General features: G+C 42.3%; 1 protein-coding gene across 1 annotated transcript in view; it reads right to left on the bottom strand.

Annotated features, from left to right (window-relative positions):
• The window catches only part of ISM1 (isthmin 1), a 91,578-nt gene extending 78,442 nt beyond the window's left edge, over nucleotides 1-13,136 (bottom strand). The window contains exon 1 of the mRNA XM_055426545.2: nucleotides 12,857-13,136. Within this exon, the coding sequence (XP_055282520.1) occupies nucleotides 12,857-12,994 (138 nt within the window). The 5' untranslated portion in view covers nucleotides 12,995-13,136. The remainder of the gene's footprint in view (nucleotides 1-12,856) is intronic.
• Nucleotides 13,137-13,889: the final 753 nt, after the last annotated feature.

Raw genomic sequence — 13,889 nt, 5'->3', positions numbered from 1 at the left:
GTAAGAAAAAGGAAAAGACCTACAGAAAATAAGACCAAAACAATTAAGAAAACAGTAACAGGATCATATATATCAATCATTACCTTAAGTATAAATGAATTACACGCACCAACTAAAAGACAGACTGGCTGGGTGTATGAAAACATGTGCGTGTATGCATTTCCACTTACCACATCACTCTGCTTGACTCTCCCAAATTGTTAGTGATTATTTTATACTGTTAAGTTAATCATGTTTCCATTATGACTTGCAATTGTAATTATTTTTTATTTTTTGTCTGGCTATTGACTGTGAAAACTGATAAACATCTTTTACTATTGTGATTATGTAACTATTACTCACTTTATACCATTGTATTGTGATTGGTCAACAGAAAAATAGAACTCTATATCACCAAAACTAGGGTCTAATAGAAAAAGCTGTAATCACTTTTTAAAATCCAGATGCATATCAGAATTATCTTGAAATTGTTTGAAAAATACAAATGCTCAGGTATTGCTTTTTCTCTCCAGATGTGTTTAAAAACAATTGGACTATGATGATCTTTTGCTTTTAGCTAGTTTGTTTCACTATTTCTATTTCAAATTCAGTGCTCCCATTTCATTTCTGTTCCCCAAATTCTCCATCTCTTCTTTTTTTTTTTTTGATGTTCTTTCTCAGGACTTTATCAAGTGTAGGAGAAAAGTTTTTGTATACATATATAAATATGCATAATATATATATATTTGAAAATGTGAATTTTTGCCTAATTAAAAAATTATGACAGTTTGATTCCACTTGTTTGACTTAGTCTGAATAGAATGCTATGTTTCTGATTAAAAAATAGATACACAACAAGCAACAAAGGTTTACTGGATAGCACAGGAAACTACAGTTAATATCTTGTAATAATCTATGATGGAAAACAATTTCAAAAATGATATATGTGTATTTGTATAACCAAATCACCTTGCTGTGCATCTGAAACATTGTAAGTCAATTATACTTCAATTATATATATATATAAAGTACTTATACAAGTACAAACGGGGTTCTTTCCTTTGGAGGTTTTAAAAACACAATAGATTCTTCTTAACTGAATGGACAGTTCTCATGACTTTTGAGCCTCAAGATCAATGCCTTTTAGAATATGGCTGGGAAAGAATAATGAAGGGGCTGCACAAATAATAGAACTTTCTTCTGGTTTGTATACAGGAAAATAAAAGTAAAAAATAAAATTACAGTGTTTCAATTCAAGGTGGCAGACTGAGTATTTTCATTTACCTATTTTCTTTCTCTAAATTCTACTGAAAAAGAAGATGAACTAGAAGAATAAATTCCCAACAGAATTGGAAAGCTGAGAGGGAACATCTACAGAAGAAGGAATGATTTCTGGTAGATATGAAACAAATGGTAACCAATTGAAAGTGAAACATTACAGAGCTGAGAAAGTGAGAGAAAGATTGCCAAAAGAAGTGAGTTTCTTTAGAGGAATTCCCATAGTAACGTAAAGAATAGAACCTGTGTCAGTTTCACTAGCAAGTATTTACTAACAAGAAACGACAACCTGTGTCCCAGCTTGTACAAAAATGTTAACATGATCTTATTTACAGTAAGTATCCAAACCACTGGAAACAACCCAAAGGACCATCAATGGGGAAATGGATAAATAAAGTGTGGCATAGTTATACAATGGAATACCACTTAACAATAAAGAAGAGAAACTTACTGGTGTACGCAGCAACAAAAACGAATATCAAAAATAATATGTTAAGCAAAAGAAACCCAGACACACACACAGGCACACACACACACAAATGCACACCATACGATTCCATCTATGTGAAGATCTAGAAGAGGCAAACTAATCCATGGTGATAAGAGTAAGACACTGGGGGGAGTAAATTGCCTACAGTGGTGCACTAGAAGACTTTTGGGATGATTGAGATGTTCTGTATCTAATCTTGATAGTGGTTATATAGGTATATATAATTGTCAAAAATGGAACTGAATCTTTAAGATGCATTCATTTTCTTGTATGTAAATTATTCACCACTAAAAATGTTTTAAATATGTAGAGAGAGAAAAAAGCGAAGGAGGAGATGAGGGGAGGAGGGGAGGAAGAGAGAAGAAGGGAAGAAAAGAGAAGCTACAGAAGTTGGGGGAAAGGGTAAGGACAGGAAACTGACAAACAGTGCAAGAACTAGCACCAGGCTTGCAAAAGCTGGAAGATTAAGCTAAGACAACAAAACACATTAGATACACGCAAAGAGAAAAACATTAAAGAGATGTGGAAGGCTGTTCGATTTTGAAATCCTAACATTATTGTCCAAGTCTACTAGGAGTTCCAGAAGGTGATACAAGGACATTGGAAACAAGCAAAGACATTACTAAAGCAGCTTGCTGAAGAAAAACTTGAGGATTCAGATTGAAAGCACCTGCCACATGCTGGAGAGGACTGACAACAAAGGCCCTAATTCTGAGCACAAGCTGATGATATTTCTGAGCATTATGAATAAAGAGTAAAACCCTAAAAGTTTCCACTTAAAAATCACCTACAAAGAAAAAGCATCAGACTTTTCACTGAAACATGAGATGCTATTAAAAAAAAACTTGCATTACATCTTCAAAATTCTGAGGGGAAACAAGATAGAAAAAAACTAATAGCTAAATTAGCATTTAAGTGTGAGAAGCACATGAAGATGCACTTAAAATTTTAGAATCTGAGAGTTTATCTTTTTAATTGTTTCTTTTGGTCATACCACACAGTTTTCAGGATCTTAGTTCCCTGACCAGGGGTTAAACCCAGGGCCCAGGAAGGGAGATTGCTAAGTCCTAACCACTAAACCTCCAGGGATCGCCTAAGAGTTTATCTTTTGATAAAACCTTTCCGAGAGAATTTTTTGAGAATGTATTCCAGCAAAATAAAAGATTAAGATATGAGATTCCAGAAGCAGCAGCAGCAGACAAATAAAAAATAAATAAATCTTACAGTTAAGTCTAAATAGTGATTGGGAGAATTATACTTCTGCTAAGAAATTATTCCTAAGACAGCAAAAATGAAAAATAATGAAGGAAAGAAGGAAGATATTAGAATTGAAAAGAAAAATGAATAACCTAGCAGTAAATATTCAGATAATGGGATTAAAATTTGACAGAGAGAGAGAGATATAAGAGAAAGAAATGGCATGTTAGAATCTTGTTTTGGGAAAGTTTAGTGAAAGTCATTCAGTCATGTCCGACTCTTTGTGACCCTCTGGACTGTAGCCCAACAGGCTCCTCTCTCCATCCAATTCTCCAGGCAAGAATACTGGAGTGGGTTGCCATTCCCTTCTCCAGGAATCTTTCCAACCCAGGGATTGAACCTGGGTCTCCTGCATTATTGTATGAGCCACTAGGGAAAATTTAGGTTATATTATAAATACTCATTGAATCTCAACATTGATAGAAAAGTATGATTTCAAATCTATTTGCTAAAAGGTTAAGAACTGGAGAGATAAAACCCTTTCCAAACTTGAGGAATAATAAACTAAGTAAATAATATTTAAATACTTACTAAATGTTTAAGTGCCAAGCTCCAACAGAGCACTTACATGCATTCAGTGTTATAATTCTTACAACAATACAAGGAAATAGTTTTTGTATACCTATTTAACAGATGAGGACATTTAGACCTAGGCTAACTCTCTTGCCAAAGTTCACATAGACAAATTGGAAAGTGGGAGGCAAAATGAAGAAAATTTGAAAACACCAAATAAAACTGAAAACATATCTTCAAATCTATTAGTAATCACAATAAATACAAGTGGGTTACATTCATTGATCTATTACATGAAGAAAGAAAAACTGGCTATTGGTTATTAATAAGAGAGATATTTAAACAAAAAGGGGAGAGAAAGGCTGAAAATAAAGGTTGGAAAAAGATACCCAATGAATGGCAAGAGAAAAAAAATAAGCAAGAGATGCAAAATTACTATCAAAACATGTTGAAAAGTCAATAAAAAGATATATTAGGAATTTCACCTTGACAAAAATATAACCACCAGGGAATTCCCCGGTGGTCCAGTGGTTAAGACTCTTGCTTTCACTGAGGAGGGCATGAGTTCAATCCCTGATCTGGTAGGAGAACTAAGATCCTGAAAGCCACTAGACTGCTCCCCCTTACCTCCCAAAAAACCCACCAAAAAAGACGTTTTATCTCCTAACACCATGAATTCTAAACAAGTAAAGCAAAACTTCATGGATAATAAGAAGAACAGAAAAATGCACAGTGGTAGGGTCAGAATGTAATTAAATTCTTTGAGGAATAAGCAGATTAAGTAAACAATAAGCACCTCAAGATGAAGGGTTTCACAATATAATTAACCATCTTGATTTGATAGGTCTTATAAAGAGATTTAAGACTGTATATCATAAAGCACGTGTAGTCATGAAGTATTTGCAAAATATACATGTATTATACAAACTTTATACTGGTAGAGTAAAAATCCATTAAAACATAGGATGTTTGAGAAAGTATAAATGATCAAAAACGACTAGAGAAAAGTTATAGTATCTGAATAGACTGTTGACCAGGGAATAACATGGAACATTAATCAGTGATCTCAATCAAAGAGATGCCAAACCTAAGAGAGCTAACAATGAGTGAATTCTAACAATCTTATAAGAAATAGATAATTCTTATTATTTAAAGTGCTAAAGTGAACAAAAAAGGGTTTTTAACGGACACCATGAAACCACAGTGATATTACTACAGAAATGGATATTGCTAGCTCTCTTGCACACACCAAGAAAACTGCAAGCATATATTGCTAAGCATAGCCTTCCTAAATTCTAAAACTAATGAATTGGAGAACATAACAGAAAATAAAATGAAAAATTCACAAAAACAGCCAAACCATGAAAATAGCTTGTCAAAAGAAATGTGAAGAAAACAATAAACTTTCTCTCAAGAAATAGAGACACCTAAAACATGTCCTAAAAGAGAGGATAATATTATAAAATTTTCAATTCTTGCCAATTTATCCTCCCCCAAATATATATAGCAACTCTCATTAAAAGCTCAATGAATTTTTAAACAAAATAACTCTTAAATCTGTTTGAAAATGACATTTTATAAGAATTTCTAAGGAAAAAATTTTAATAAAAGTATATTTTCCCTATTAAAACATACAATGAAACTACATGAAATAAAAGTGTAGTGTTATAGAATATAAAACATTAATAGAAAAATGAATGTCAAGAAACATTTGTTTCTTGTATATGTATATATATATATATATGTATATCCCAGTAATGTATATGTGAAAATTTTAGTATATGTTAGAAATGGTATTTTGTATTAACAAATATAGAACGAAATATTTAACAAATATGATAGGACAAGTAGCTATTCACTTCAACAAAATCAAAGTTTTATTTTTGTCTAAACCCACAAATAACTTCAAAGTAAGTTGTAGTTCTAAACAAGAACAACAAAAACACTAAAAAAATATTAGAATAAAATATACTTCAATATTCTGACAATCTTTATTTGAGGAACTCTTTCTTGAATAAGGCTTGAAAACCAAGTCATGTGAGAAATGATCCAGAGTTGATTACACTTAGAATAGAAAGTTTCTGCATGACCAAAGACAATATGCTGCTGCTGCTAAGTCGCTTCAGTCGTGTCCAGCTCTGTGCGACCCCAAAGGCAGCATGCTGCTGCTGCTGCTGCTGCTGCTAAGTCACTTCAGTCGTGTCCGACTCTGTGTGACCCCATAGATGGAAGCCCACCAGGCTCCCCCGTCCCTGGGATTCTCCAGGCAAGAACACTGGAGTGGGTTGCCATTTCCTTCTCCAATGTGTGAAAGTGAAAAGTGAAAGTGAAGTCGCTCAGTCGTGTCCGACCCTTAGCGACAGCCTACCAGCCTGGACTGCAGGCTCCTCCATCCATGGGATTTTCCAGGCAAGAGTACTGGAGTGGCTTGCCATTGCCTTCTCCGAGAATCACCTAGACCTCAACCCAAATCCAGACCCTCTCTCTCACTTGCTATATGATCTGAGACAAGTTACCACTGTGTCCATACCTGGTACAATAATCCTTTTATTTGAACTGTTGTGAAATAACATAGTGTAATATATACTTAAATACTTGGTATTGGCACAGAACAGTTGCTACTTGACCAGTATTTCCTATCAGACTATAGGACTGGAGTAAAATACCCAGTGAAGACTCATGGTGCTGATTTCTATACACAAAAACATGTAAGAATTTCACCCAACGATAGGAAGCCTTAGAATTCTTTTCCTTTAAACCAAAGGCCTTCATCCCTTAGGCTTATGGAGTAATCAAAGGACTGTACACCTGCAATTTTGCGATGGCCATTAGGGGCCAGGTAGTGAAAATAAACAATGTTAAAAGATGAATACAATAGTGGTTCAACATTTGCAGTCTCTGACCTAAAATGTCAATATGGTAGGTATTTTGCAAAGACAGCCACAGTGACTCCTCCCATCCCTGAACACATGCTCCACTGCTGGTCCTCCCATCAAGAGGAGTCAATTTCTGGTCCCTTAGATTCTAAGCTGATTCAGTGATTTGTTTAATCAATAAAATGAGGCTGAAGTTGGATTGGGCTTCCCTGATAGCTCAGTTGGTAAAGAATCCACCTGCAATGCAGGAGACCCCAGTTCAATTCCTGGGTCGGGAAGATCCGCTGGAGAAGGGATAGGCTACCCACTCCAGTATTCTTGGGCTTCCCTTGTGGCTCAGCTGGTAAAGAATCCACCTGCAATGTGGGAGACCTGTGTTTGATCCCTGGGTTGGGAAGATCCCATGGAGAAGGGAAAGGCTACCTACTCCAGTATTCTGGCCTGGAGAATTCCATGGACTGTATAGTCTATGGGGTCGCAAAGAGTTGGATATGACTGATGACTTTCACTTTCCTATAAGTTCATCAAGAGGCCTTGGAATTTCTGCTTTTTCTCTCTGGCTGCTCTGAGTCCACCATGTAAAGATATGCAGGATAACTTCCTTGAGGATGAAGAAAGAGCATAGGCGACAGCCAACACCAACTATCAAACGTATGATTGAGGTCCTCTTAGACTACCTAGCCCATGTCAAGCCAACAGAAGGTGATAGCCAGATGAATAAGCCTAGGCAAGAGCAGCAGAAGAACCACCCAGCAGAGCCCAGGGCAAATTGCTGACACGAACTCATAAGCAAATAAAATGTGGTTGTTTTAAGCCACTGTGTTTTGGGATGATTTCAAGGTCCGTCTAGTCAAGGCTGTGGTTTTTCCGTGGTCATGTACGGATGTGAGAGTTGGACTGTGAAGAAAGCTGATCACCGAAGAATTGATGCTTTTGAACTGTGGTGCTGGAGAAGACTCTTGAGAGTCCCTTGGACTGCAAGGAGATCCAACCAGTCCATTCTAAAGGAGATCAATCCTGGGTGTTCATTGGAAGGACTTATGCTAAAGCTGAAACTCCAATACTTTGGCCACCTCATGCGACGAGTTGACTCACTGGAAAAGACTCTGATGCTGGGAGCGATTGGGGGTAGGAGGAGACCGGGACGACAGAGAATGAGGTGGCTGGATGGCATCACCGACTTGATGGACATGAGTTTGAGTGAACTCCGGGAGTTGGTGATGGACAGGGAGGCCTTTCGTGTTGTGGTTCATGGGGTCGCTAAGAGTCGGACACGACTGAGCGACTGAACTGAACTGAACTGAATAGTTAAGTAGAACAGTTAGCCATAATTTAAAAAGAATTCCTGAGATAAGAGAACACAGTCTACCTGGAAAATGGGCAAGGCAAGTCACAAAATAAGAAACACAAAGGTTGTCGACTTGAATCAGAGCTGGAGGAGTCTTGTTCATGGACTGGAACAAGAACTCCAGCCTGCCTGGGTCTGAATCCTGGCCCTGCCCATCATGGTTGTATGACCTTGGGTAAGTTATTAAAATCTCTGTGGGTCTCAATTTCCTCATCTGTGAAATGAGGATATATATACTATCTATCTCATAGGGTCATTATAAAGAAACTCAGTAGCATTAAGTACAAATAAATGTTGCTTTTACTTTTACTGCTATTCATGGCTCAGATCAACTCTTGACTGAAGCAGTGAGTACAAGATACTAAATAGTTTTATTGAAGGCAAGTAGATGGATGATGGGGGTTAGGAGTTAGAGAACAAAAACATTTAGTTACATTTCAGAGTTTGGCTTGCTTTAATGTTATTGCAAAAATGATTGGTTTGATGATTTCAAATTCTTTCTTAAATCACATTGTTTGAATGAATTCTAGCTTTACTATGTAAAATCTATAAAAATTCATGATTCTGAACCTGAGCTTTAGTAGAGAAGCACTCATTTGAATTTCCCTGCTGGTTCAGATGGTAAAGAATCTGCCTGCAATGAGGGAGACCTGGGTTTGATCCCTGGGTCAGGAAGATCTTCTAGAGAAGGGAATGGTTACCCACTCCAGTATTCTTGCCTGGAGAATTCCATGGACAGAGGAGCCTGGTGGGCTCTAGTCAATATGGTTGCAAAGAGTCAGACATGACTGAGTGACTGCTGCTGCTCCTGCATATGCTAAGTTGCTTCAGTCGTGTCTGACTCTGTGCGACCCCACAGCCGGCAGCCCACCAGGCTCCTCTGTCCCTGGGATTCTCCAGGCAAGAATTCTGGAGTGGGTTGCCATTTCCTTCTCCAACGCATGCATGCATGCTAAGTCACTTCAGTTGTGTCCAACTCTGTGCGACCCTATGGACAGCAGCCCTCCAGGCTCCTCTGTCCACGGGATTCTCTAGGCAAGTATCCTGGAGTGGACTGAGTGACTAACACGTTAAAGGGATACAGTTATTATTATTATCATTGCCTGTGGTTCTATATTGTGGGATACTCTGTTTTCCAGGCTACTTTTGATTATATATAATTGTTTTATTACTATTTATCAGCTAAAGACATAGGAAAGAGCTAATCTGAGTGTCTGATCAACATGAGAAAAGAAGAGACAAGATTTCATTCAAAAGTGAAAAAATTGATTTTTTCTGTTCATTTTTATATAGCTGTTACAGACAACTGTAAAATTTCTTATATTTTAAAATACTGAAAACAGTATAAAGACTAACATTCTTATTTATTATTATTATGAGCCAGATAACCAATAGAAACAGCATTATGTTACTGCCTCATAACAGCATCCCTAATGGTATACAGACAGTCACAAAGTCAAAAATATATCTCCTAGTATGCTGAAACTCTGGAGGACAGCATGGCAACCCACTCCAGTATTTTTGCCTGGAGAATCACATGGACAGAAGAGCCTGGTGGGCTTGCAAAGAGTTGGACATGACTGAAGTCACTTAGCACAGCATAGCATGTTGAAAATATCAAAAAAACCCCATGGTTAGTCATGTTTATGTGTGTGTGTGTGTGTGTGTGTGTGTATGTATACATAATGCAGATAGATAGGTTCATATTTGACACAATAAGACTGTCAAGATGTGTTTGATAATGTAAACTGTTACCCTTTCTTTTGTAGCCTGCATAACTTTATCAAGAACTTGGAACACAAATATTCTTCAAAGATTTTTATACTCATAAGATAACAACAAATTAAACGGCTTCCGGCTCTGCAACCTCAGGCCAAGTTACCTAACCTTAGTTTTTACAGTTGAAACAGGGATAACAATATTGCCTAACTCATGAAATTTTTGGGAGGATTTAAAAAGAAAACATATGAGAAGTGCTAAGAACAGCACATGACACATAAAAGACATTTGACAGATCTTAGCTACTATTGTTATTCTTACTTCTGTTCTATTCAATGCCCTTGATATGTCAGATCTTAAACAAAGGTGCCTCTCTTGTAAATGTTCCCAAATATTAAACTGGTAAGAACAAATGCTACACTTGACCTTCAACAAATACATGGACACCAAGGGGTCAAAGGGGGAGGGATGAATTGGGAGACTGAGATGGGCATATATCCACTACTCTGTATAAAATAAATAGCCAACGAGAGCCTGCTGTGTAGCAAGGAACTCTACTCAGTGTGCTGTTGCTGCTGCTGCTGCTAAGTCGCTTCAGTCGTGTCCGACTGTGCGACTCCATAGATGGCAGCCCACCAGGCTCCCCAGTCCCTGGGATTCTCCAGGCACAAATACTGGAGTGGGTTGCCATTTCCTTCTCCAATGCATGAAAGTGGAAAGTGACAGTGAAGTCGCTCAGTCGTGTCCGACTCTTAGCGACCCCTTGGACTGCAGCCCACCAGGCTCCTCTGTCCATGGATTTTCCAGGCAAGAGTACCGGAGTGGGGTGCCATTGCCTTCTCCAACTCAGTGTGCTATGGTGAGCTAAATAGGAAGGAAATCCAAAAAGGAGGGGATGTGTGTATACATACAGCTGAGTCACTTCACTGTATAGCAGAAATGAATACAACATTGAAAACAGATAAAATACCCCAGTCTAAAAAATAATAAATATTCCCTGATATACTACAGTTTGGGTAAAGAAAGCTACCATTGTGTCTTTCTGACTCCAACCTCATATTTTAGAATATTTTAAGCAGAGATAAAAATAATGTAACATAAAAACTGATGAACTTTTGGGTTGCAAAGGATGATTTTTAGCAGCTTAAGCTATCCCAGAGCCAACACATTTAAGTTTAAATGCAGTTTAAGATGGGTTAAACATCACCAGCAAACAGAAAGAATATGGTGCCCACAGTTTTGTTTTCAAACACACCTGCTACTAGTGAATTCACATCCTGAACCCTGAAAACCACAGACTAATAAGTGTATTTTGCAGACCCTCACTTGGCAGAATATACTCTTTTCAGTTGAATCATAATACTTTTGAGTCAGAGGGCCAAAGGAATAACTTTAATCAGGAAGAATATAAAACTTTTACAATAACAAATTACAAAAGAGAGTAAAATTATGAACTAAACTGTTAAACTCATCAATCTGCCTGAATAAGTTAATTGAGTGGACAGAATAACCAAACACGATTACAAGATAAGCTGAAAGCTGATGGATTACCAGCTACTTGGGACTCAAGCTACTCCTAGGAGCCTTATTCTTTCTAAATCCCCCATTTCTTCTGCTCTGTTGGGATAGTTCTTCAGCCCCAAGCTCTTTTGAGAATTTAATCCACTTCCCCTTTGCAGTTGCCACTTCCACCAGCTGCTTCTCTCATCACCTTAACATTCAAACGGAAAAGGCCAAGCCTAGGTTATTCTAATGATAGCAAACACCTCATAAAAAAATCTGCCAAATTTACTTTTCCATAGAACATCATTTTTACAGCTTTTCATGAGTCCATGAGGAAAGAAAGAATCATGTATAAAATATGACTTCCAGAATTCTTGAATATATCAGGCATTGTTCCCACTGTTACAGTGGGTGGGTGTACCACCGTCTATAGAATGGGGGTGTCTTCAATTTCCCCAAAGAGATCGGGTCAGGCTGTCACTGTACCTGTTTGCCCACAGGAGAAGAGGAGAGGCCCTCACAAAAGTAGGACATTTTCAGAAATGTCCCCAGGTTAAAAGAACTTTAGACTCTGGGGTGCATTCTTTTTCATTCCTGGTTTTACATTCCTGCCTAAAGATCACCTTGCTTTAGTCTACAACATCCCGCCAGAGAGAGAACGTGGTGTAACAAACCAAGGGTTTGGAATGTGTAAACTTTGCAAGTTTCTTAACCTCTGTACCTCAGTTTTTGCATCTATGCAGCGGGTGGTGGGGATATTAACAATATAGTACATCATTAAATTAGCTAAGTTCTGCAAAGAACTTAAAACTAGCACATGGAAAGCACTCTGGAAGTATTTAAGGGAATTCTCTCCACACTAGGGTTTTTAGGCGACACACCGCATAAAGATGTGAGGGAAGAATTAAGAGGGCAATGATCTTAAAACCCTTTGGCAACAAGGAATGATGCTTATCTGGACATCGCAGAGTACAGTTTTCAGGGGGGCTGCTTGGAGGAGGAGATTTTAGAAGTGAATTCCTGCTGCCTCCTGGGAAAATCCCTGCTGACCTCTTTACCCATGCCCCACGTTGACAGTTGTCAACACCTCTGACAGACCCAAGGAAAGGTGTTTTCTAAGGGAGCGGCAGGAAATCCCTCCCTGGGCAACCCTTTATTTGGGAACCGGAGAATCCACTCGGCGTCTGACGCCCGCTGTCTGACCCTCCCTAGCTGTGACGCTCCACAACTGCGTTGGAGCTGCACAGACCGTCAGAATTCCGTTCCTAAGGCGACCATTAACAGGGGCAGAACGCTGGAAGAAGTCTTTTGCTGTCAAGTTTTAAAGCCCCAGGTAATGCCATCTCAAAGTACAACAGGTGGCTTGACTCCGCGCCCTCCGCAGGCTAGGAAGGCGCAAGGTGGGCTCGGGGACCACGTGGGCGACCAGGGATACTTTCTTCGGGGAAATTATTTCCTGACCTTTGGCACTGTTTTCTAAGTTGGCAGATTCAACCGGGTTCTTTCTCCCAGACCTCCTTTGGGGGTTGTCCAAAGTTGAGGTCTCCTCCCGTTCCTCCCCCCGCCCCCGCCTCTCAGAATAACATGGCTTAGCCTCTGAAGGGCAACCGGAGGCTGAGAGCACCCCAAAGCCAACACAGGCGTGCTCCACACGCCTCTGCCCGCCTCACGCTCAGGTCCCCGGGGACAGACCCCGAGGCGCGTGCCGCCGGACCTCCAAAGCGGTTCGGCCTCCAAGCACAGCCCGCCCCGTCCAGGCTGGAGACGGGTGGCCCCGGCCAAACTCCTGCCCAAACAGCTGTTCTCTGTGGGGCGGGGACCCGCCTCCCCGCAGCTCTCAGGTGCGAGGTCAGCACCGGCCGCCACGCGCGCCCTGCCCGGCGGCGCACTCACCTGCGGCGGGGTCCGGCTGGCGTTGGCCGCGGCCGCGTCCGGCCGGTCGGCGGCTCCGGAGCCGCGCAGCACCGTGATGTGCAGCGTGAGCAGCAGCAGCCCCAGCAGCAGCAGCAGCTCGGCCGCCAGGCGCACCATCCTCCGCAGGCGCGCGGCTTTAGGACCCGGCGCGGCGGGCGGCGGCGGCGGCGGCGCCGGGGGAGGAGGAGTCGGAGCCCGGGAGTCCGGCGGCGCGGCTCCCGCCTCGGCCCCCGCCGGGGCCCCGCTCCCCGAGCCCGCGGCACTGGCGCTGGCTGCGGCGGGGCGCGCCGGGCCCGGGGAGCAGCAGCCGCTACCGCCGTCCCCGCCGCCGCACCACGGCGGAGCCACGGCGGGGCCGGGGGCGTCCAAGCCGGCGGCGGAGCGAACCCCGGCGCTCCCCGGCGGCGGCGGGGACGGCGAGCCGCCCGGGGCCCGCGCCGGGCCGGGGCCCACCCTGCGGGCGGCGGGCAGCGGGGGCGGCGGCGGGGCGGGCGCAGCCGAGCCCCCGAGCGCACATGGGCGCCGCAGATGTGACCGCGGCGCCGCAGCTGGAGCGGGAGCGGCCGCCAGAGGAGCGCGGGGAGCGGGAGCAGGAGGAGGAGGCGGCGAAGGAGGAGGAGGGCTTCAGCGGCGGCCCGCAGTTACCTCCACGCTTGGCTCCCCCGCCCTTGCCGCCCGTAGCCACTCACCCGACGAGCCACCTCCCCTCCTCCCCGCGCTCCTGCCGGCCGCGGCGCCCCGCCGCCGAGTCCTCGGGAGCGCCGGCTCCAGACGGGGGCCCCGGGTGCGCGGGGGCTGTCACTGTTTGGAGCTGACCCGCGAGCCCCTCCGGAGTCCGCGTCCGCCTGCCGGGCTGCGCCGAGCGCGCGCCCCCGCTGCCGAGGTCGCTGCGGCCGGCGAGGGCAGAGCCCCGCGCGCGCCGAGGCTCGGGGCTGTGTGGGGGTGGGGGGTGCCTGGGCGAGGTTGGGAACTTTTATTGACAAGTGGACTTGGGAGTTGTGGTGATGGAGAA

This window comes from Moschus berezovskii, chromosome 15 (genome assembly GCF_049115385.1).
Source record: "Moschus berezovskii isolate FMDL1 chromosome 15, NW_MosBer_1.0, whole genome shotgun sequence".
NCBI lineage: Eukaryota > Metazoa > Chordata > Mammalia > Artiodactyla > Moschidae > Moschus > Moschus berezovskii.
This window is presented reverse-complemented; position numbering and strand designations above follow the sequence as displayed.